This window comes from Gymnoscopelus microlampas, assembly GCF_963454915.1.
Source record: "Gymnoscopelus microlampas genome assembly, chromosome: 12".
Taxonomy (NCBI): domain Eukaryota; kingdom Metazoa; phylum Chordata; class Actinopteri; order Myctophiformes; family Myctophidae; genus Gymnoscopelus; species Gymnoscopelus microlampas.
The window spans coordinates 33,967,793-33,985,507 of NC_139949.1; the positions used below are offsets into that span (position 1 = coordinate 33,967,793).

The following is a 17,715-nucleotide window of genomic DNA, read 5'->3' on the forward strand; positions in this document are numbered from 1 at the left end:
GGCAACGTACATTTTGCCATTAGTTAACTAGAGAATGATGTGGGCTTTTGTTTTTCTGGTCTGAATGACTGCTGTAGCACAAACAAACAAAAACAAGAAATGACTAAAGTCATAATTTAGCCGCGAGCGGCAGGCTTTTTTTGCCCCAATCTGCCGTTGAGAAATTGAAATTAAAAAAAAAAAATGAAAAAAAAAAACTTCTTGAAAAAACATAAAAAAAAAAAAAAAACTTTAAAAAAAAAATATATGTCCTTTTGAATATGATTTCACATTCATATTATTAGCAGCTGTATTGTGTGTGTGTCCCCCCCCAACTACTCAAGTTAAAGTATCAATACTGCAATGTAGAAGAACTCTGCCAAAAAATGGCATACCTCAATATGACATTTTGCGGCTATATTATGACTTTGTCATGTCTTGTTTTTGTATAGTGCTGTAACATGTTATGGCCTAATCACTGTCATTCAAGCATAAATGTCTTAACATTAAAATAAAAATAAGTAACCGGTATAGGACTAGGCTACCTATTGTGGTACAAAACAAGTCCTTCTGCAGTGAATTACAACATTAGGATTGTGCAGAATTCAAGAAGCTTTATTTGTTACTGACTCATAAAGATACAAGCAGCGAAATGTTGTTGGAACTTGTACCACAGATGGTTCTACATATAATTGATATAATGAAGAAAAGAAAATATTAAGCAAGAAAATAAAATGGACAATAATAACTAAATAAAAATAGCCTACAGATATATACAGTTTTAGGAATACTCTGGGACTTGTCTTAGACAGGCATGTCATCAGTGGTGTAAAGTAACTACATGTACTCAAGTACTGTATTTAAGTACAATTTTGAGGTATTTTTCACTTTACTGTGGTATTTCCAGTTTTCAGTACTTGTACTTCTACTCCACTACATCTCAGAGGCAAATATTGTACTTTTGCTCCACTACAATTATTTGAAAACTTGAGTTACTAGTTACTTTGCAGATATAAATTATTACATTATAAAACATACATTAACCACTTTAGCCCTATTTTATACCAAGGCTATTTGAAAATAGCTGATCTACAAGCTCACAAAGTGTCGCATCGCGACACGTTGTGAGCTTGTAGATCTGCTATTTTCAAACATTTGTGTACTTTTACTTTTGGTACTTTAAATACATTTGGATACCAACACTTTTGTACTTTTACTCATGTAAATTTTGAATTGCGGACTTTTACTTGTAACAGAGTACTTCTACATTGCAGTATTAATACTTTTACTCAAGTAAAACATTTGAGTACTTCCACTGCTCCTCAGAGTTAAATCAACACTGAAGCCCTGCGGCTGTTGTAAGTCACAGATGATTAGAAGATTCTCCGCTGGCCGACTTTTTATGACTTAATGACTCTCAGCCTCTCACTCTGTCCTCTCACTATTACGGTTAGCATAGCATGTTGCTAACACATCAACAAAGCAACCACAAACTTTTCACTGGAGCTGGAGCTGGTGTGTGTGTGTGTGTGTGTGTGTGTGTGTGTGTGTGTGTGTGTGTGTGTGTGTGTGTGTGTGTGTGTGTGTGTGTGTGTGTGTGTGTGTGTGTGTGTGTGTGTGTGTGTGTGTGTGTGTGTGTGTGTGTGTGTGTGTGTGTGTGTGTGTGGGGGGGGTGCTGCGAGGGGAGGCGGGTGCTGTGAATGACGGCCGTCCATTGGCCGTCCATGGGCTTTAAAGTAGTGTCTCTGTAGTGTACACAATAACACATCGTAGCCAAAACAGCATGCATGCCATGCACCTAAGCAATATAATATATTTTCACTTGTCAACAACACACCAAACTAACTTCTATGTCCTCAGAGTGACACTCTTATCGAGCAAGTACTCAAACATAAATAGCTACACCCACCATATCCATGTGTTGTGTGATTACTGTACTGTATATGTCTACGGTGTTATGGCAGCACAATCAACTATTTGTCAGCATGAACAACTCACAGTTCTTCTTGGGTCCTCTCCTAGTTCAACAGAGTTGTGTCACAAACCCAGAGACCGAAGACACATATGTGTGTGTGTGTGAGTGAGTGAGTGAGTGAGTGAGTGAGAGAGAGAGAGAGAGAGAGAGAGAGAGTGCGCGCGCGTGTGTGTGTGTGTGTGTGTGTGTGTGTGTGTGTGTGTGTGTGTGTGTGTGTGTGAGAGAGAGAGAGAGGGACTTGGGAGAGGGACAGATGGAGACGGAGGGGGGGGGGGGTGCTGCGAGGGGAGGCGGGTGCTGTGAATGACGGCCGTCCATTGGCCGTCCATGGGCTTTAAAGTAGTGTCAAGCACAATCAACTATTTGTCAGCATGAACAACTCACAGTTCTTCTTGGGTCCTCTCCTAGTTCAACAGAGTTGTGTCACAAACCCAGAGACCGAAGACACATGTGTGTGTGTGTGTGAGTGAGTGAGTGAGTGAGTGAGTGAGAGAGAGAGAGAGAGAGAGAGAGAGAGTGCGCGCGCGTGTGTGTGTGTGTGTGTGTGTGTGTGTGTGTGTGTGTGTGTGTGTGTGTGTGTGAGAGAGAGAGAGAGGGACTTGGGAGAGGGACAGATGGAGACGGAGGGGGGGGGGGTGCTGCGAGGGGAGGCGGGTGCTGTGAATGACGGCCGTCCATTGGCCGTCCATGGGCTTTAAAGTAGTGTCTCCCCATTGGCTGTAAAGTAGTGAAGGACAGCCAGGACAGCCAATAGACAAATAGGTGTCCCGAAAACATGTCGTGTCGCGAGTGACGATGTCTGAGGCTGTCTGTAGAGCCGCAGCGCTTTCAGCTCACGGCTAAAAACATAGGCAAACAGACAGAGTACAACTACAATTTAGGCAATGCATTTAGCAGACACTCTTATCCAAAGACTTGCAAGTGCTTAATCGAATGGAGTGTAGTGTACACAATAACACATCGTAGCCAAAACAGCATGCATGCCATGCACCTAAGCAATATAATATATTTTCACTTGTCAACAACACACCAAACTAACTTCTATGTCCTCAGAGTGACACTCTTATCGAGCAAGTACTCAAACATAAATAGCTACACCCACCATATCCATGTGTTGTGTGATTACTGTACTGTATATGTCTACGGTGTTATGGCAGCACAATCAACTATTTGTCAGCATGAACAACTCACAGTTCTTCTTGGGTCCTCTCCTAGTTCAACAGAGTTGTGTCACAAACCCAGAGACCGAAGACACATACTTGTTATGTCAGAGATTTTTGCAATTGCTCTACATACCTTGAACAAATTCTAAAAAGATGCAGGTAACTGGGAGCATTAGGAGTGACTATCAGACCTGGATTTCAGTTTAAAGCCAAACACCTGAGAACTACAGTAAGACACTTGACACTTGACAAAGTAATTCCATTAGCAAATGAACAGAAGTCACCTAGGTTATGTTTTAAATATAACATCAAGCAGTTTGATAAATTACGTAAATTCTCATTGAAGAGTCATGATTATCATTTCATCTATTTTGTTATTCAAATATTAATATTGTTGTTCAACCATGTAAACAAAAATCCAATACAGTGTAATAACACCATAGTTGAGGAGACGTCCATGACAACCATCAGTATATAGTCTCAATTTGGCCTCCAAGGTATTTATTTATAAATTTGTATATGAAATAAACCTCCAGGGAACATGATCCTTTAAGCGTCTGTCTGCTTAGCAACCGAGCTCTAGCAACGATGTCTACTACTTGCTCTTAGGCTGCATGTGTTTGCATATTTGAACACAACCTTTATCCTTAATGTCTGACTGTACCACGTGCTGTTTAAAGTTTTGACTAACAACGTATTCAATCAATAAATCAGAACCTACAAGAAGAATGAGTTGACCTGGTACAATAGCGTGTCCAAAATGTTGTTTTTCAGCCACTATTACTAATGCAAGCAAACGAGAGGGGATAAATGATATGTTTTCATTAATATGTGTAATATGTTATTACACAATTATACACATATATATATATATATATATATATATATATATATATATATATATATATATATATATATATATATATATATATATATTCCTCTTATAATAGCTCAGTACCTGGCTCACCTACGTATTTGACACAATGTTGTTGTGGCACCTACTAAAAAAGTCAACACAAGATAAACACCCCAGGGTGTTGACAAACTGACAACCTTGTTTCTATTTAGAGCATAAAGATAAAGAGTTGTCAAAGTGAGCAAAGTAAAAGAAAGACACGTTGACAAACCTCGTCACCAAGTCATGCGTTTGTTTTGATCCCTGAAGGGACGTCACGCCAAACACACACACACACACACACACACACACACACACACACACACACACACACACATCCACACACCCACCTGTCAGCACTAGTTAGCCCCATTAGCATTAGCTTCCAATGAGGAAGTTGTTTTAAAACAGAAAGTGCACTTATAAACACAGCCTTCAGTTTGCACTTTTCACGGTCAACTTGTAGCTATGAGACGTGGTAGTAACGTAACGCCACAATCGCTCCTCTTTTTATTACCTTGCAGGGAAAGGGAAGAGTCGAGGCAACTTTCTCCATGGCCAGGTTCCTGATGCTCGGGGTGAGAGGGCCTCGGCAGGTCGGGCAGCAGCTGAGCTTCTGGCGACACTGGTTGCAGACCAGATGACCGGCCTGGCACTGCAGGATGGGCGGCAGCACGTAGTCGAAGCACACCGGGCACTCGAACAGCGCGGTGAGCTCCGACGACTGAGCGGGCAGGCTGTTGGCCGAGCCACCGGGCAGCAGAGACACGGCGGAGGACGGGGCAGCGGACCCCGCCGACCCGGCCACGGATCCCACCCCGGCGGCTGCCGCCACTGCGGCCGCCGCCGCGGCCGCGGCTGCAGCCGAGCCCCCCGACGCTCCTCCGTGCTTTCCTCCGCCCGCTTTCCCCCCGGCCCCGAGTCCTCCTCCTCCGCCTCCGCCTCCACCTCCTCCGGCTGAGGACGGACGGCTCATCGCGATCACCTCGAAGCCCTTACTGACGCCGCTGAACTGCTGCCGAGTGTACGCACTCCGGCGGTGGCATTTACAATCGCACTCCGTAGCCTTCCCCAGCCCCCGGGGACACAACATGGCGTCGGCTCTGTTTGGATGCTTGCGTAAGGCGCTGATTGGACGCCGTGTCGGAGAGTGACACGACGTTAGCCAATCAAAACGGGAGCAGTGTTATTATATAATCATGTAAAGTGAATCAACATAGAGTATGCAAAACAAACGTTGTTTGTATGTTTGTTTTTTTACTCCATCACAGGAACATGGAACATGGGGAAAATGGGATTTTTAAATTAATCAACAGTACTTTTACCTTTTTGTGTGAAGCAGTGGCAGTGTTTCTCTGACAGTTGTAACCCTCTCTATAACTATGTATCGTTTTATTATGCACAGTAAACTTGAAGAGAAATATATTTTGAAGAAACATGTTTAATTAAAATATCTTGCTGACTAATATAATCTACATGTTATGAATGTGTTACATTACATTACATTACATTACAGTCATTTAGCAGACGCTTTTATCCAAAGCGACTTACAATAAGTGTATTCAACATAGGTAGGGAACGAAAACTACTAATCACCAGAAGTTTTAAGTACATTTCCTGCTAAAACAAGCAACCAAGAGTATACCTAGCGCTAAGGTAAAAGTGCAATATATCAGCTACCTAGACACAAAAATGGCAAAATCAAATGAGCACGAGCTAAAACAAATAAGTGTATCGACTAAACAAGATCCAATAAAACAATACAAAAATTTTAACTCAACTTACAGTGTTTCTAATAAATAATTTTAGACCTGCTCATGAATGACAGTATAGGCTAGGACTAGGGTTAAATGACACGTTTTTGCAAGCAAGTACAAATGATTACATTCTAAAGTAATTAACTTTGTCCCTTGAACTTATACAATATAAAGGTTAAACATATATATATATATAACTGTAATTAAATTGTGTTCTATCTTGGCCAGGTTCCCTTTGAAAAGGAGATTATTTTTTATCTCGGGGGACTTCCTGGTTAATGAATGACACAATATATGAATCCTGTATGTTTCACATATTTGTATGACTGGAGACACGGAGAGAATAATAGAGATAGATACTACCAGGTGATTGATTAAGTATCAACCAAGCCCAGAGAAAAGGGTGTGACACATTGGCAAATAAGTGACAATGTTTGTGGTTGCATCTCAGCCCAGATACCAAGGGTTCACAAAAGATGGACACTAATGGTTGGGTCTCTCAGTCTCTGATGAAACACTTCAGCATCTGTTGTTGACAAGACCTCAAATAACATTTTCGCAACATCTCTGTGACCTCCACCTCTCACCGGATCGGTTCGCTGCCAAGATCGTGAACACAAGTGGCCAAAATTAGTTTTCTCAGGCGGGTGGCTGGCGTCTCCCTAAAGGCCAGTCCACACCAATGCAACTCCTTGCAACATGCAACTACTTGCAACCATTATCCCCAATGGCAGTTGCAAGGAGTTGCATTAGTGTTGACTAATGCAACTCCTTGCAACTACCCCCAATGGCAGTTGCAAGGACCTGTCTGGTCCAGGGGCCCAAAGGTCAGGGGGACCATCTATAAAATTGGACCGATTCACTGTTCCAGAGCCTGACCCTGAGTTTTTGATAAATAAATAAATGTGTAAAGTATTATAATGTAATTTTAAATTATCAGTGTTCTTAAATCATTCAAGAGCTGTTATCTCCTACAGTTGTGTAGAATGTGTGCACATTCGATGCGCGTGCACTGGATAGGTTGGCTCTGGCTGTGGTGCCGGAATGTATTTGGGGGGGCCCTGAGGTGGTCTCAGGCCCAGGGATCCAAAGACTTGAGATCCGGCCATGGAGCTGCCACGCCTTTACGTGGAAAGGAGCCAGTTAAAGTGGTTCAGGTATCTAGTATGGATGCTTCCTGGGCATCTCCCTTGGGAGGTCCTCTATAGGCATGTCCCGCAGGGAGGCCATTGGGCCATCGACAGGCTATACTATTTCTTCAGTCACTTGCTGGTGACTGATAATGTGACTGATAAGATAACGACCAAGCAATAAAGGATCAAATGTTACTTAATGCCATTTGTTTTAGAGCTAATTTAAATTAGAGTTAGTTTGTTGTTGAATGTTCCGTGAGATCCTGTAGTCCAGTTTGTCATTTTAATGTTCAATTACAGTGGGATCCTAGTCCATTTTGTCAGATGCTGTAGGGATTAACCCAAAAAATTACAAAAGGTTATGAAATTACCTCATCTGGAGATGAATATTTATCATGGGCAACGCAAATTCAGACATTTGAGCAAACCTTTGAGCTACCGTTTTGTATACACTGGTGTATACTGTCAATATCCTTTGAAAAGATATTGACCACTTTTACACTATAGCATCGCTATTCAGGGGGGTACAATCCCTGAAAATAGCAGATGTACAAGCTCACTAGTCACGACATTATTGTAACATGACAAAAAACCACAGAGCAGACCAAGTACAGAGCCAACCACTGTCAAGCTTTCCGACGAGTATACTAGGTTTATACAAAGTGGTTTAATTTCACAAGTCCCGTTGCCTCAGTAGGCAATATGAATTCAAGACAGATTCCTGTAATTTATGAGTTTTATAATTACTGATTCTGACAAAGAAAATGTGCGTGAAGTAGAAAGTGTACAAAGAACCTTTTAAATTTTATTTTCAAAACATTAGTAGCAAACAGACAGGACACTACAGATTACAGAGTTTAACAAAAAGATAATGGAAATTGAGCTCCAGAGCTCCATTTTCATTATATATACAGTACACTTATTAGTAACACTTTACTTAAGTCATAGGACATGGTAAGCACATTACATGCAATGTGAAACTTTTATAAACACATGGTTAATAAAAAAAAACTTTTGATTACAAAGTGTAGCTAGCCAATATGCATCAATAATACCTCAAGGTTGAATACTTCCTTGAATAGGTTGAATACTTCCTCAGGGCAAGTATTCAAGTGTAAGGTTCCCAATTAATAATACTTATACCACATATTCATATAACTTACCAAATTTCCTGATGTTATTCTATTTTTAGATGGTACACAAATGCTTATAATAATAAACAAATATTAAACTTAAAGGTTTGAGAAAGCGCTTGGCCTTCAACTTATCCAGTGGAACTACCAGTAGAAGATTGTGAGTAATGTGCAAGCATGTATTTTCTGGCTAAATTAAAATCTAACTTTAAAAATATCTGTGTATGTAATAATAGCCACACCACAGGCATATAAGATATGCATATTAACACAAATGTCCTGTTTATAATAATGCAAAAATAGTTTACACAAAATTAAGCACATGTAATGTGCTTATGATGTGTCAATGCACTTCAAGCAAAGTGTTACACTTTTCCATTGTTTCCTTTTAAAAAGGACACCTTTTCACAAATTATGATGTCATAAAGCATCATAGTCATCGTCGTCTTCATGCTTCCTCTTCAGTGATTCGCTGGCGGAGTTCTGTGAGACCATGTTAGCGGTGATGAGGATATTCTTGGAGCCAATGAGGACATTCTGTACTGTGGGAGTGGAGGGCGTGGCTGTGAAAAAAACATAAATATTTTAATCATCATGTAATGAATATCAAATATGCCAGTTTATTCTGTGTGTCTGTACTTGCATTTCTATTTCACTCCTTTGTAAACTTGCTACTTTACTTGAATATTTAACAAATAAACAAGAGACTTTGGATCTTAATTTTTTTGTAACCTTTTCAGTATACACACTTCTTTATGTGCATGTGTGCACATTTGGCTGAAAATGCAGTCTTAAATGTAATTTGATCAGATGATCTCTTACGAGTTTTGGACACGGTTGTCTGTGAGTTGGGGATCTGAACAGTAAAACGCTGGTTCGCCAGGTTGACTGGAGTCCCAACTTTGGTCGTGACGGACTGCATAGAAGGGGTGCCTGAAAACGAAACAGGAGGGCCGGGCAGTCAATACATCAGCAAAGTAAAGGCCTAGTTCCAATGTCCCCCCTTACAGACTCACTGCACTTAGACATGCGTTCACATTAACTCTGTGAGGGCTGTCCCATTTGAAATCGTTAAGTCAGTGAGGGCTTTAGCAGAACACTTTCCGTAAGTTAGCATTAATGCACTTTGCCTAATTCATAGAGTTGTTAAAACTAACAGAATAACCTAAATATAATAATAATAAACATACAATCACAGCCTTTAAAGCACTGACTGTAAATAAGGAGTATGAGTTTTAAAGTAATGTAAAGTGTCATGAATGAAGGACTCGTCTTCAAAGTGCAGTCCCATTCCTTTTACCATTTGGAGCCCTTGCAGCCTCTCACCCTCAAGCACTTACCAGGTGATGTCAGTTAAGTCTGTGAGGGTTCACGGCTTGAGGGTTTAGGGGGGACATTGGAACTGGGCCAAAGAATCAGTGAAGCATTAAATGTCAGGTCAATACCAGGATAATTAAGTGTCTCTTCTGATGGACATGCATGATGAGTGAACACACAATGGGTGTAAAAAGAACTAGAGACCAGAGGTGTCACACTTATTTTATGGCTTACAGGCCAGATTAGATCAAATGTGACTTCATGCAGGCCGGACCAGTCGTGTACAACAACGTACGTAACCGTACTTTTCCCATAACTTTGTGGTCACTGCTCACTGCCCCAAGACACCGATTGAGTATGGTTACTAAAGGGGCTATTTGAGTAGTCAACTTTTCATGACCACCACTAATAAACACAAAAGCCTGCAACCATGAGTTTCAGTATGTACTGTGAAAATCTAAACAGTGGAAGGGTGTTTCTGCATCATCAGGACAAATCACTGTACAATGTGACTAAGTGGTTGCTTCCGATTCAGTTTTCTAAGATAAGATAACTCACCAAGGGTAGGTGTGCTGGGTCTACTGGAGACTGCTCCCACACTGAGGCGTGGCACTGTTATCCTGCCTGCCGAGGAAGACACCTACAACCACAAAATAACTATCAGCACAATGTTCGCATTGGACTGAAATGAGACTGGATAGGGATATCAGAAATAATACAGGTAAAAGGAACATAATAAACAATCGGGTGATGAGATTGTTATTTGTAACAGCAAAAAGCTGATGTCTCATGTTCCAATAAACCCATCTCTTATATTGAAAATGTCTTCAATGGAAAGGGCAAAAATATTAGATATATCTAATGTTCTACAATTAACACATTGAGTGCCAGATGTTTTTTAAAACAGGGTACAGCCAGTGCCAGCGTTTATAACCGTTTATTGGCGATCTTTTTAGAGCTGCAGAAGCCACAACAAGGACCCGGATGTAAACAAACGGTGTCTGGGCGATGGCCAAGGGTCCCGTCTAATGACTGGAATAATAACATTTCTACTGCGATCCGCCATTGCAGAGAGATCGCCCGTCGAAAATGGCTTGTTTTGATCACACAAAAAAATAAATGGATATGGACCTTTTTCTCAAGATCCCACCATTGGGGCGGATGCACGTCCGTTTTTTGGAGATGACGTCACATCGATCCATCTATTCCATTATATCTATCCATCTATCTATTATAGTCCTAGAATCATTCCTAAGTTGCGTTAAAGCGCCCTCTTGTGGATTTTTTTTGTTGAAAAAACAAAGATCTTCGTTTATGGCACTCGATGGGTGTATTAGCAAAAACGAGTATATACATTTTTGGCACCCAATGTGTTAACATGAATTATTATTTATTAGCTTGGGAAGATATTAATTTTACTCATCGGGGTATGCCGGTAGTACGTCAACCACATAATCACAACAGGCTGGAGACCTGTGTTGCACCTCTCTGCCTTCAACTTCTTGTCAGTCTACAATCCAAATAAATAAATAACTTGCCAAAGATAATTATATGTTTTACTCATAATGCTGACATTGGCCGTGTTTCCCAAAGAGATGCGTAGAGATGCTGCGCAGGTCCTACGAAGAGCCAGGTTTTCCTAAAGCGATTTCAGGTCATGCGTAGCCTACGCAGGTTGCGTAAGAGCCTCCTACATAGCCGGGACCCGGCGAAACCTACGCTCTACCCTCATTAGTAGCAAGCCTGAGCCCGACAGCCAGGTCTGTTGCACGCCGCTTCTGGCTAATTTGACTGTGGGGGCTACACATAGAACCAGCGCAGCAGTTCCTCCTAACAGCCGCTCACCCTACCCAAAAGAACAGATCTGCAAGCTATCAACACGGCATGTCGCAGTGTGTTGATAGCTTGTATGTCTGTTTTTTTTGGATAGGCTCGCACGTTACGCGCCGGCCCGGCCGTAATTATATGTGCGTGTGTGGTATTTTTATGATCCATTTCACTATATATATTCGCAAAGGGTGTTTAAACTGCTGTGTAGCGTAGGACAGCACTACGTAGTTAACGTAGGCTTTACGTAGGCTTCGTCCAGGAGGTCTACGTGCATGCTGTTTCTCGAATTTAGTTTAGCACACACGTAACGCCGTGCACTTGAGAACCTACGACGATGGTGTCTCCCGAAGCCAGTTTAGATAGCACGTAGGGCACAAACAGCTGCTACTAATGAAGATTAGTGCGTAGCGGGGTTGCTACTGCGCAGCTGCGTGGAGGCTCTTACGCAGCTTCTAGGCTACGCACGAGCTGAAATTTGTTTGGGAAACCCGGCCATTACCTTTTTCTGAATGGACTTGAGTCTGTAGTTAGGAGCAGTCAGACAGTAACGGTCTGGTGGCAGTCGAGGGCCGGTGTAAGGCTTTATCAATGGAAGGGGGGTCTGGTTCTTCTGTCGGGCGACTTCCAGAAGGAACTGCAGAGACAAAAGTCAGGGTTATTGGTATTATTTATGCATTCATTCATTATTTCCAAAAGGACAGCAAAATGCTGAGAAGGGGAGATAAAGTACAGAAGGGTTCTGGCAGGATTTAATTTCAGCATCGCAATTTCAAGAAGTCTATTTGGGTTCACATAGATAGATGGACCCTTATTGATCCTGTGAGGAAAATGTAGTCATGGGAGTAACAGCTGTCATACAAAAAGAACAGATAATAAGAACACAGCCGGTAAGGAAGATAGGGACAACAGAACAACATTTGACCTCAGCCGACAGGGATAAGAGTCTCAAGAGCTAGAGGTCATTCAATGAGCATTTTACCATCATTTTGTGCTACCTTATTTTACTACAATTTTATGGTCTAAATGTATTAACTGCCCTAATTTGCCTACATATAGTTTTTAAGTTAATTGAGTGCAACAATTTAGTTCCTTAGTCAACAACTTCCCAAGCAACAAACTGTGCACATGTATGTTAGAGATGTGTTGGGTAAAGACAAGTCTTTTTTTTTTTTATCTAATACTATGAAGACTTACATCTCGAGGTGGCGGGGAGGTGAATGATTGGTCCATTCGACACTGAATGGCCAACCGGATGTCATCAGCGTCCACACTTGACTTCTTAGCATGTGTTGCATACATTTTGGCATCTTCAATAATAGTTGTCACATATCCTACAAATGAAAAGAAGCAAGAGATACTGTTTGGTACTTTAAACAGGATTACAGTATTTTTTCTACATGTGATCTAGCATCACGTCACGAAATAACTGAAGTAAAAACTAAACCATTATGAATCAATTAAAATAAAAGGGTATTGAAATTGATTATTCAAACTAATTTATAAACCAGCCTGATTAATGGGATTTTGTCCAATCAGGAGACCAAATGCAGGATTGACAATAGCCGCAAGCATCTCTTAGATGCTATTTTTTATATCTGGCATCTAGAGTTGCAATACCAACCCTTGACAGCGCATTCAACCAAACAGAAAAGTCCTATCTGATTGTATTAAACAACGTTAAACTCACAAAATTGTAGCTGTGCCGTAAATTTGGATTATCCTCTTTGTAAAAAACAAATAAAAATCCACGAAGACATGTTATGAGATACTTTCTGTCAATAAATTCCGTGCAGGTGATCATTTTTCGAGTTTGGAAGCGCACGTTGGAAATCACTCATTGGTCCTGCACATAATGATAATTTATTGACAGAAAGTAGCTCATAATATGTCTATGGGGAATTTTTAAGAAACAAAAACTTGGCAGATACAAAGAGGATAATCCAAGCTGTTTGTACAGCTGCAATGTTGGTGAGTTTAATGTTTTTTAATACGATCAGATTGGACTTTTCTGTTTGGATTTATGGGCTGTCAAGGATTGGTATTGCAACTCTAAAAAGTGTAGTTCTCTCTCATCTGTTGATTGGATAAAATCGGTATCCCGATCTGAAAAAAGTATTATCTGTTAACTAAAGAGCTGGTGAGAGTGAGACCCCCGTTACTGAACCCCCTTTAACAGACTACTAGAAACTTACTGTAGGTGAATTCCAACATCTGATTTATCACTCTAGGCTCATACTCCGTGATCCCCATGTCCTTTAAGATTTGCATCATGACCTGAGCAAAGAGAAACATCACAGTTTAAGACACTTTTTTTTCAATCTCCACAGAATAGATCAGAACAATATTCACCACACATTGACAACGCCACACAGAATGTGGCTACAGCCATCTCAACTTTCAGCTCCAATACCTTTTGAACAAATAAACACTAACAAACCAAAAAAAGACATGAATATCCAGTTTGGAATTATAATAACCATAATAATAGCAGTGGTGTAAAGTAACTAAGTATATTTACTCAAGTCCTGTACTTACCGTAAGGACAATTGAGGTACTTTTACTTTACTAGAGTATTACACATTTTCAGCACTTTTACTTGTGCTGCACTACATCTCAGAGGCAAATATTGTATTTGTACTCCACTACATTTATTTGAAAACTTTAGTTACTAGTTACTTTGTAGATTTTGAGTATTATTACAAAACATACATTAACCACTTCAACCCTATATACATTTCTGCTATTTGAAAATCTATATCTACAAGCTCTGCAATCTACAAGCTCGCGATATGACGCATTGTGAACTTGTAGATCTGCTATTTTCAACAACAAAAAACAGACATTTTATACATTTGAAAACTTGAGAAAGGGGACATTCTGCATGATGAGTACTTTCTACTTTGGGTACATTTTGATACCAATACTTATGTACTTTTACTCAGGTTAACTTAATTCCGGACTTTTACTTGCAACAGAATACTTCTACATTGCAGTATTGATACTTTGACTTAAGTAAAACATTTGAGTACTTTTTCCACCACTGAATAACAGTAGTATATCAACAAATTGTGCTTGAGAGCTAGCTAAACGTGTCTCAGTGTCTCAGCCAGTCAGCCTATCCCATGGTCTCAACCGTACGCTACAACTAGCCAACGAGCTAGCGTGTTGCAAGCAGAATAACAAACGCACAAAAACGGACGTTGGGACGAGTTACTTGGCAATAATAACACCATTATTAAATGCAATGCAGGATTAATCTACACTGCAGCTTAGCGAGACCGACAGATAGCTGTTTATTCATTAATACCTGAGCATCTTTTGGAACGGTTTTCTGAGTAGCAGCCATTTTCAGTCCGCCGTCGCCGTCGCCAGACAGCCAGTGCTTCAACCTCTTTTGACTCTGGTTCAAATTCACCAGTGTTGCCAGGTTTGTGAGAGAAATAAGCAACCAGGTCTGGGAAAGCAAGCCCAAAAGAAGCAACTTGAAGACGCTATTTGAAAATAGACGAGCGTTGTGAGCTTGTAGAGGCTGCTATTTCCAAAACTCTTGCAATGAAAATGTGAAATATTTGGAATATGTTTGAAACATTCTAACAACACAAATGCTCCCATGTGGCACACAACATTTTCATGAAAATATTTGAGAACCACTGGTTTAAATATGAATTAAAACATTGTGAAGCCTAAATAAGCAAGTACAATTAAGAAACTAGCCCAAAAATCCGCAACTGCCAATTTTTTTTACAAGCAACTACAGAAAGAGAAGCACAAAGTCGATAAGCCGACATGGCAACGCTGTTCACGATAGGCCACCTATGTCATTGAACTGTTACCACACTGCCACCTATTGGACCGGATGATGCATGATCGTTTAGTGGGACGGGACACCACATAGCCAGCAGATGGCGAAAACGTCCAGGTTTAGCAGCAGCAGTAGTACTAGTAGTAGTAGTAGTAGTAGTAGTAGTAGTAGTAGTAGGAGGATAGTAGTTTTCTTTCTTTCTTTCTTTCTTTCGTGTGTGTGTGTGTGTGTGTGTGTGTGTGTGTGTGTGTGTGTGTGTGTGTGTGTGTGTGTGTGTGTGTGTGTGTGTGCGTGCGTGCGTGCGTGCGTGCGTGCGTGCGTGCGTGTGTGTAGGTGGGCACTGGGGACATCTGGACATCTCGATGTAAAATTGCCTATTTTGTCCAAAATGTGAAGGAAAAAAAAGGTAAAGTATGTGAACATGCACAGTACATCATTGACAAACTCAATTTTTTCCTTCAACTTCTTGTTTATGCCCTAAAATGTATGTTTGTAGCAATTGTAGAAATATTAGACCTTAACTGTCGAATCTTTAATCATGTTCACCCATTATTGAGAATTGGGACAAAACCTTTAATTATTTGTATTGTTTTATTTATTCTTCAATTATGCCGGGAAAATATATTTTAAAAGATCACAGTGTTGACTATTAAACCATGTACTGGGCCAATCTCCCAGGCTCCCACAGTTGTTTTTTATTTCAGATGTCAACTCCATAAACTGGCATATCTGACATAATTGACATTGAAATTATTTTTCAAAGTTGCTTAGATTTCTATTAATGCTAATAGAATTACACATTTAAAAAAATCTGTTTTATTTAGTTTGGATTTTGAAGGACTGATGGAGTTGATATGTTATTGTTGGGACTGGGACACACCAGATAGTAATATTATTTAGGGCACAAAAAATAGAAAGCTTATATATTGCTTTCGCAGCTTTCCCGCCTTTTTTAATAACCTTGTTATAATAACCTATATTAGCCTTTTTATTATTAGGATTTAGTTTTACTGTAATTTAAAGTATTATATATTACTAAATAAAATAACAAAATAAAGTAAGTGTAATTATAATTATATTGTAATTGTAATGTCTACGGGAGGTCCCTTTAAAATGTTTGCATTTTGTTGATGCAGTTGTTGCATTGTTTACTAGCCGTGGTTGTGTGGGAATATAAGACACATAGGTGTGGGACTGGAAGGACCACATCAGAAACGTGGACTTCTACAAGGACCTACCATGGGTCACACGCGGTCAGAGATAGAACTGACACTGTGGGAGCCAACCCAAGGCGCAGCTAGGGGGAGAAAAGAGGCGCACCACCTACATACACACTGCGGCGCGACAGCGGAACTAACAACACAGCAGAGCTTAAGACCCTGATGCTAGACCATATGTGTGGAAGGCAGCGATTCAGGAGCCCCAAGTTGGCGTTGGCTATAGTCTGCACTCCCGCATTGCATTTTCACAATTATTGAACTTTTCTTTCCGGGAATGACTGGAAACTTTATCAATTTAAATACAGCAATGCATTGATATTAAAAAGAAAATGTAGTTTTTCATTTCTACTTTTGAAAACTAAACTTCCAGGGTGTCCCATGAGTCCCAACATTTTCCTACTAACATTTTCCCACACACGCACGCACGCACGCACGCACGCACGCACGCACGCACGCACGCACGCACGCACGCACACACACACACACACACACACACACACACACACACACACACACACACACTTGCACGCACGCACACACACACACACACCATATCAATATGGCAAAGAAGCAGAGACAAAGGGTTATAGGTGAGGACAGGTGCAAATATTATTAGCGTCAAGTCAATTTTACTTCCACTAATAATTTTGACCTCTAATATCAGCCACCTTCTGTCCAGTCCAAAGGGTGGTGGGCTATCTTAAAGGTCACAGAATTGACCCTCACACCAACTTTTTTTTTTCTTCAAGATTTTCAAAAAAATAGCGAAGATACCAGATATACAAGCTCATAACCAGTTGTAATGTGCTGTGTTGTGAGCTTGTACATATGCTATTTGTGATTTGGTTAATGTGCCCCCCTCAAGACACTAAATCCAGCAGTACCCCAAGGTGGCTGTTCCTTAATGCCCCTGTGCTAAACATCCTGATTAAACTCTATATATGTCTGTTAAATGAAACAATTATAATATGCACATTATTGTTCATCAATTACATGATATTAAACTATAAACAGATGTTGCACATTTCTATTGGTAATGGTTAGTAGAAGTTGTTCACTTAAAATATATGCATGATAGCAAAAGACTCACACATCACTTGAATTAAAATAAACTTAATTCTTATTAATTTAGCGGGATACACATTCAAAAAGGTTCAAAACAGCACTCTATTGACCAATATGGATTCATAATCCATGCCAAATTAAACTTTTGTTTTAATGACCACAAGGTTATTGAAGTTTAGTTTAAGTTAGTTTGACTTTGCTCAGACCTTTGCTTGTGCCACACTGCTGCCACACTTTAGCCCAGGGATTCTCTCTCTCTCTCTCTCTCTCTCTCTCTCTCTCTCTCTCTCTCTCTCTCTCTCTCTCTGTGTTTCTGTCTCTGCCTCTGCCTCTGTCTCTCTCTGTCTCTCTCTGTCTCTCTCTCTCTCTCTCTCTCTCTCTCTCTCTCTCTCTCTCTCTCTCTCTCTCTCTCTCTCTCTGTGTGTTTCTGTCTCTGCCTCTGCCTC

At 40.5% G+C, this 17,715-nt stretch overlaps 2 protein-coding genes across 2 annotated transcripts in view; both read right to left on the reverse strand.

Annotated features, from left to right (window-relative positions):
- siah2l (seven in absentia homolog 2-like) overlaps positions 1 to 5,279 on the reverse strand; it is a 35,738-nt gene extending 30,459 nt beyond the window's left edge. Inside the window, exon 1 of the mRNA XM_084073366.1 lies at positions 4,530 to 5,279. Coding sequence (XP_083929492.1) covers positions 4,530 to 5,105 — 576 coding nt within the window. The 5' untranslated portion in view covers positions 5,106 to 5,279. The remainder of the gene's footprint in view (positions 1 to 4,529) is intronic.
- A 2,415-nt stretch (positions 5,280 to 7,694) lies between these two features.
- On the reverse strand, positions 7,695 to 14,558 carry taf9 (TAF9 RNA polymerase II, TATA box binding protein (TBP)-associated factor). Its single transcript, XM_084074905.1, has 7 exons — positions 14,490 to 14,558; positions 13,375 to 13,456; positions 12,377 to 12,513; positions 11,682 to 11,816; positions 9,911 to 9,992; positions 8,858 to 8,968; positions 7,695 to 8,598 (listed from the first exon to the last, which is right to left on the reverse strand). The coding sequence occupies exons 1-7, from the start codon at positions 14,526 to 14,528 to the stop codon at positions 8,456 to 8,458; spliced, it is 729 nt and encodes a 242-aa protein (XP_083931031.1). The 5' UTR covers positions 14,529 to 14,558; the 3' UTR covers positions 7,695 to 8,455.
- Between the last annotated feature and the right edge of the window lie 3,157 nt (positions 14,559 to 17,715).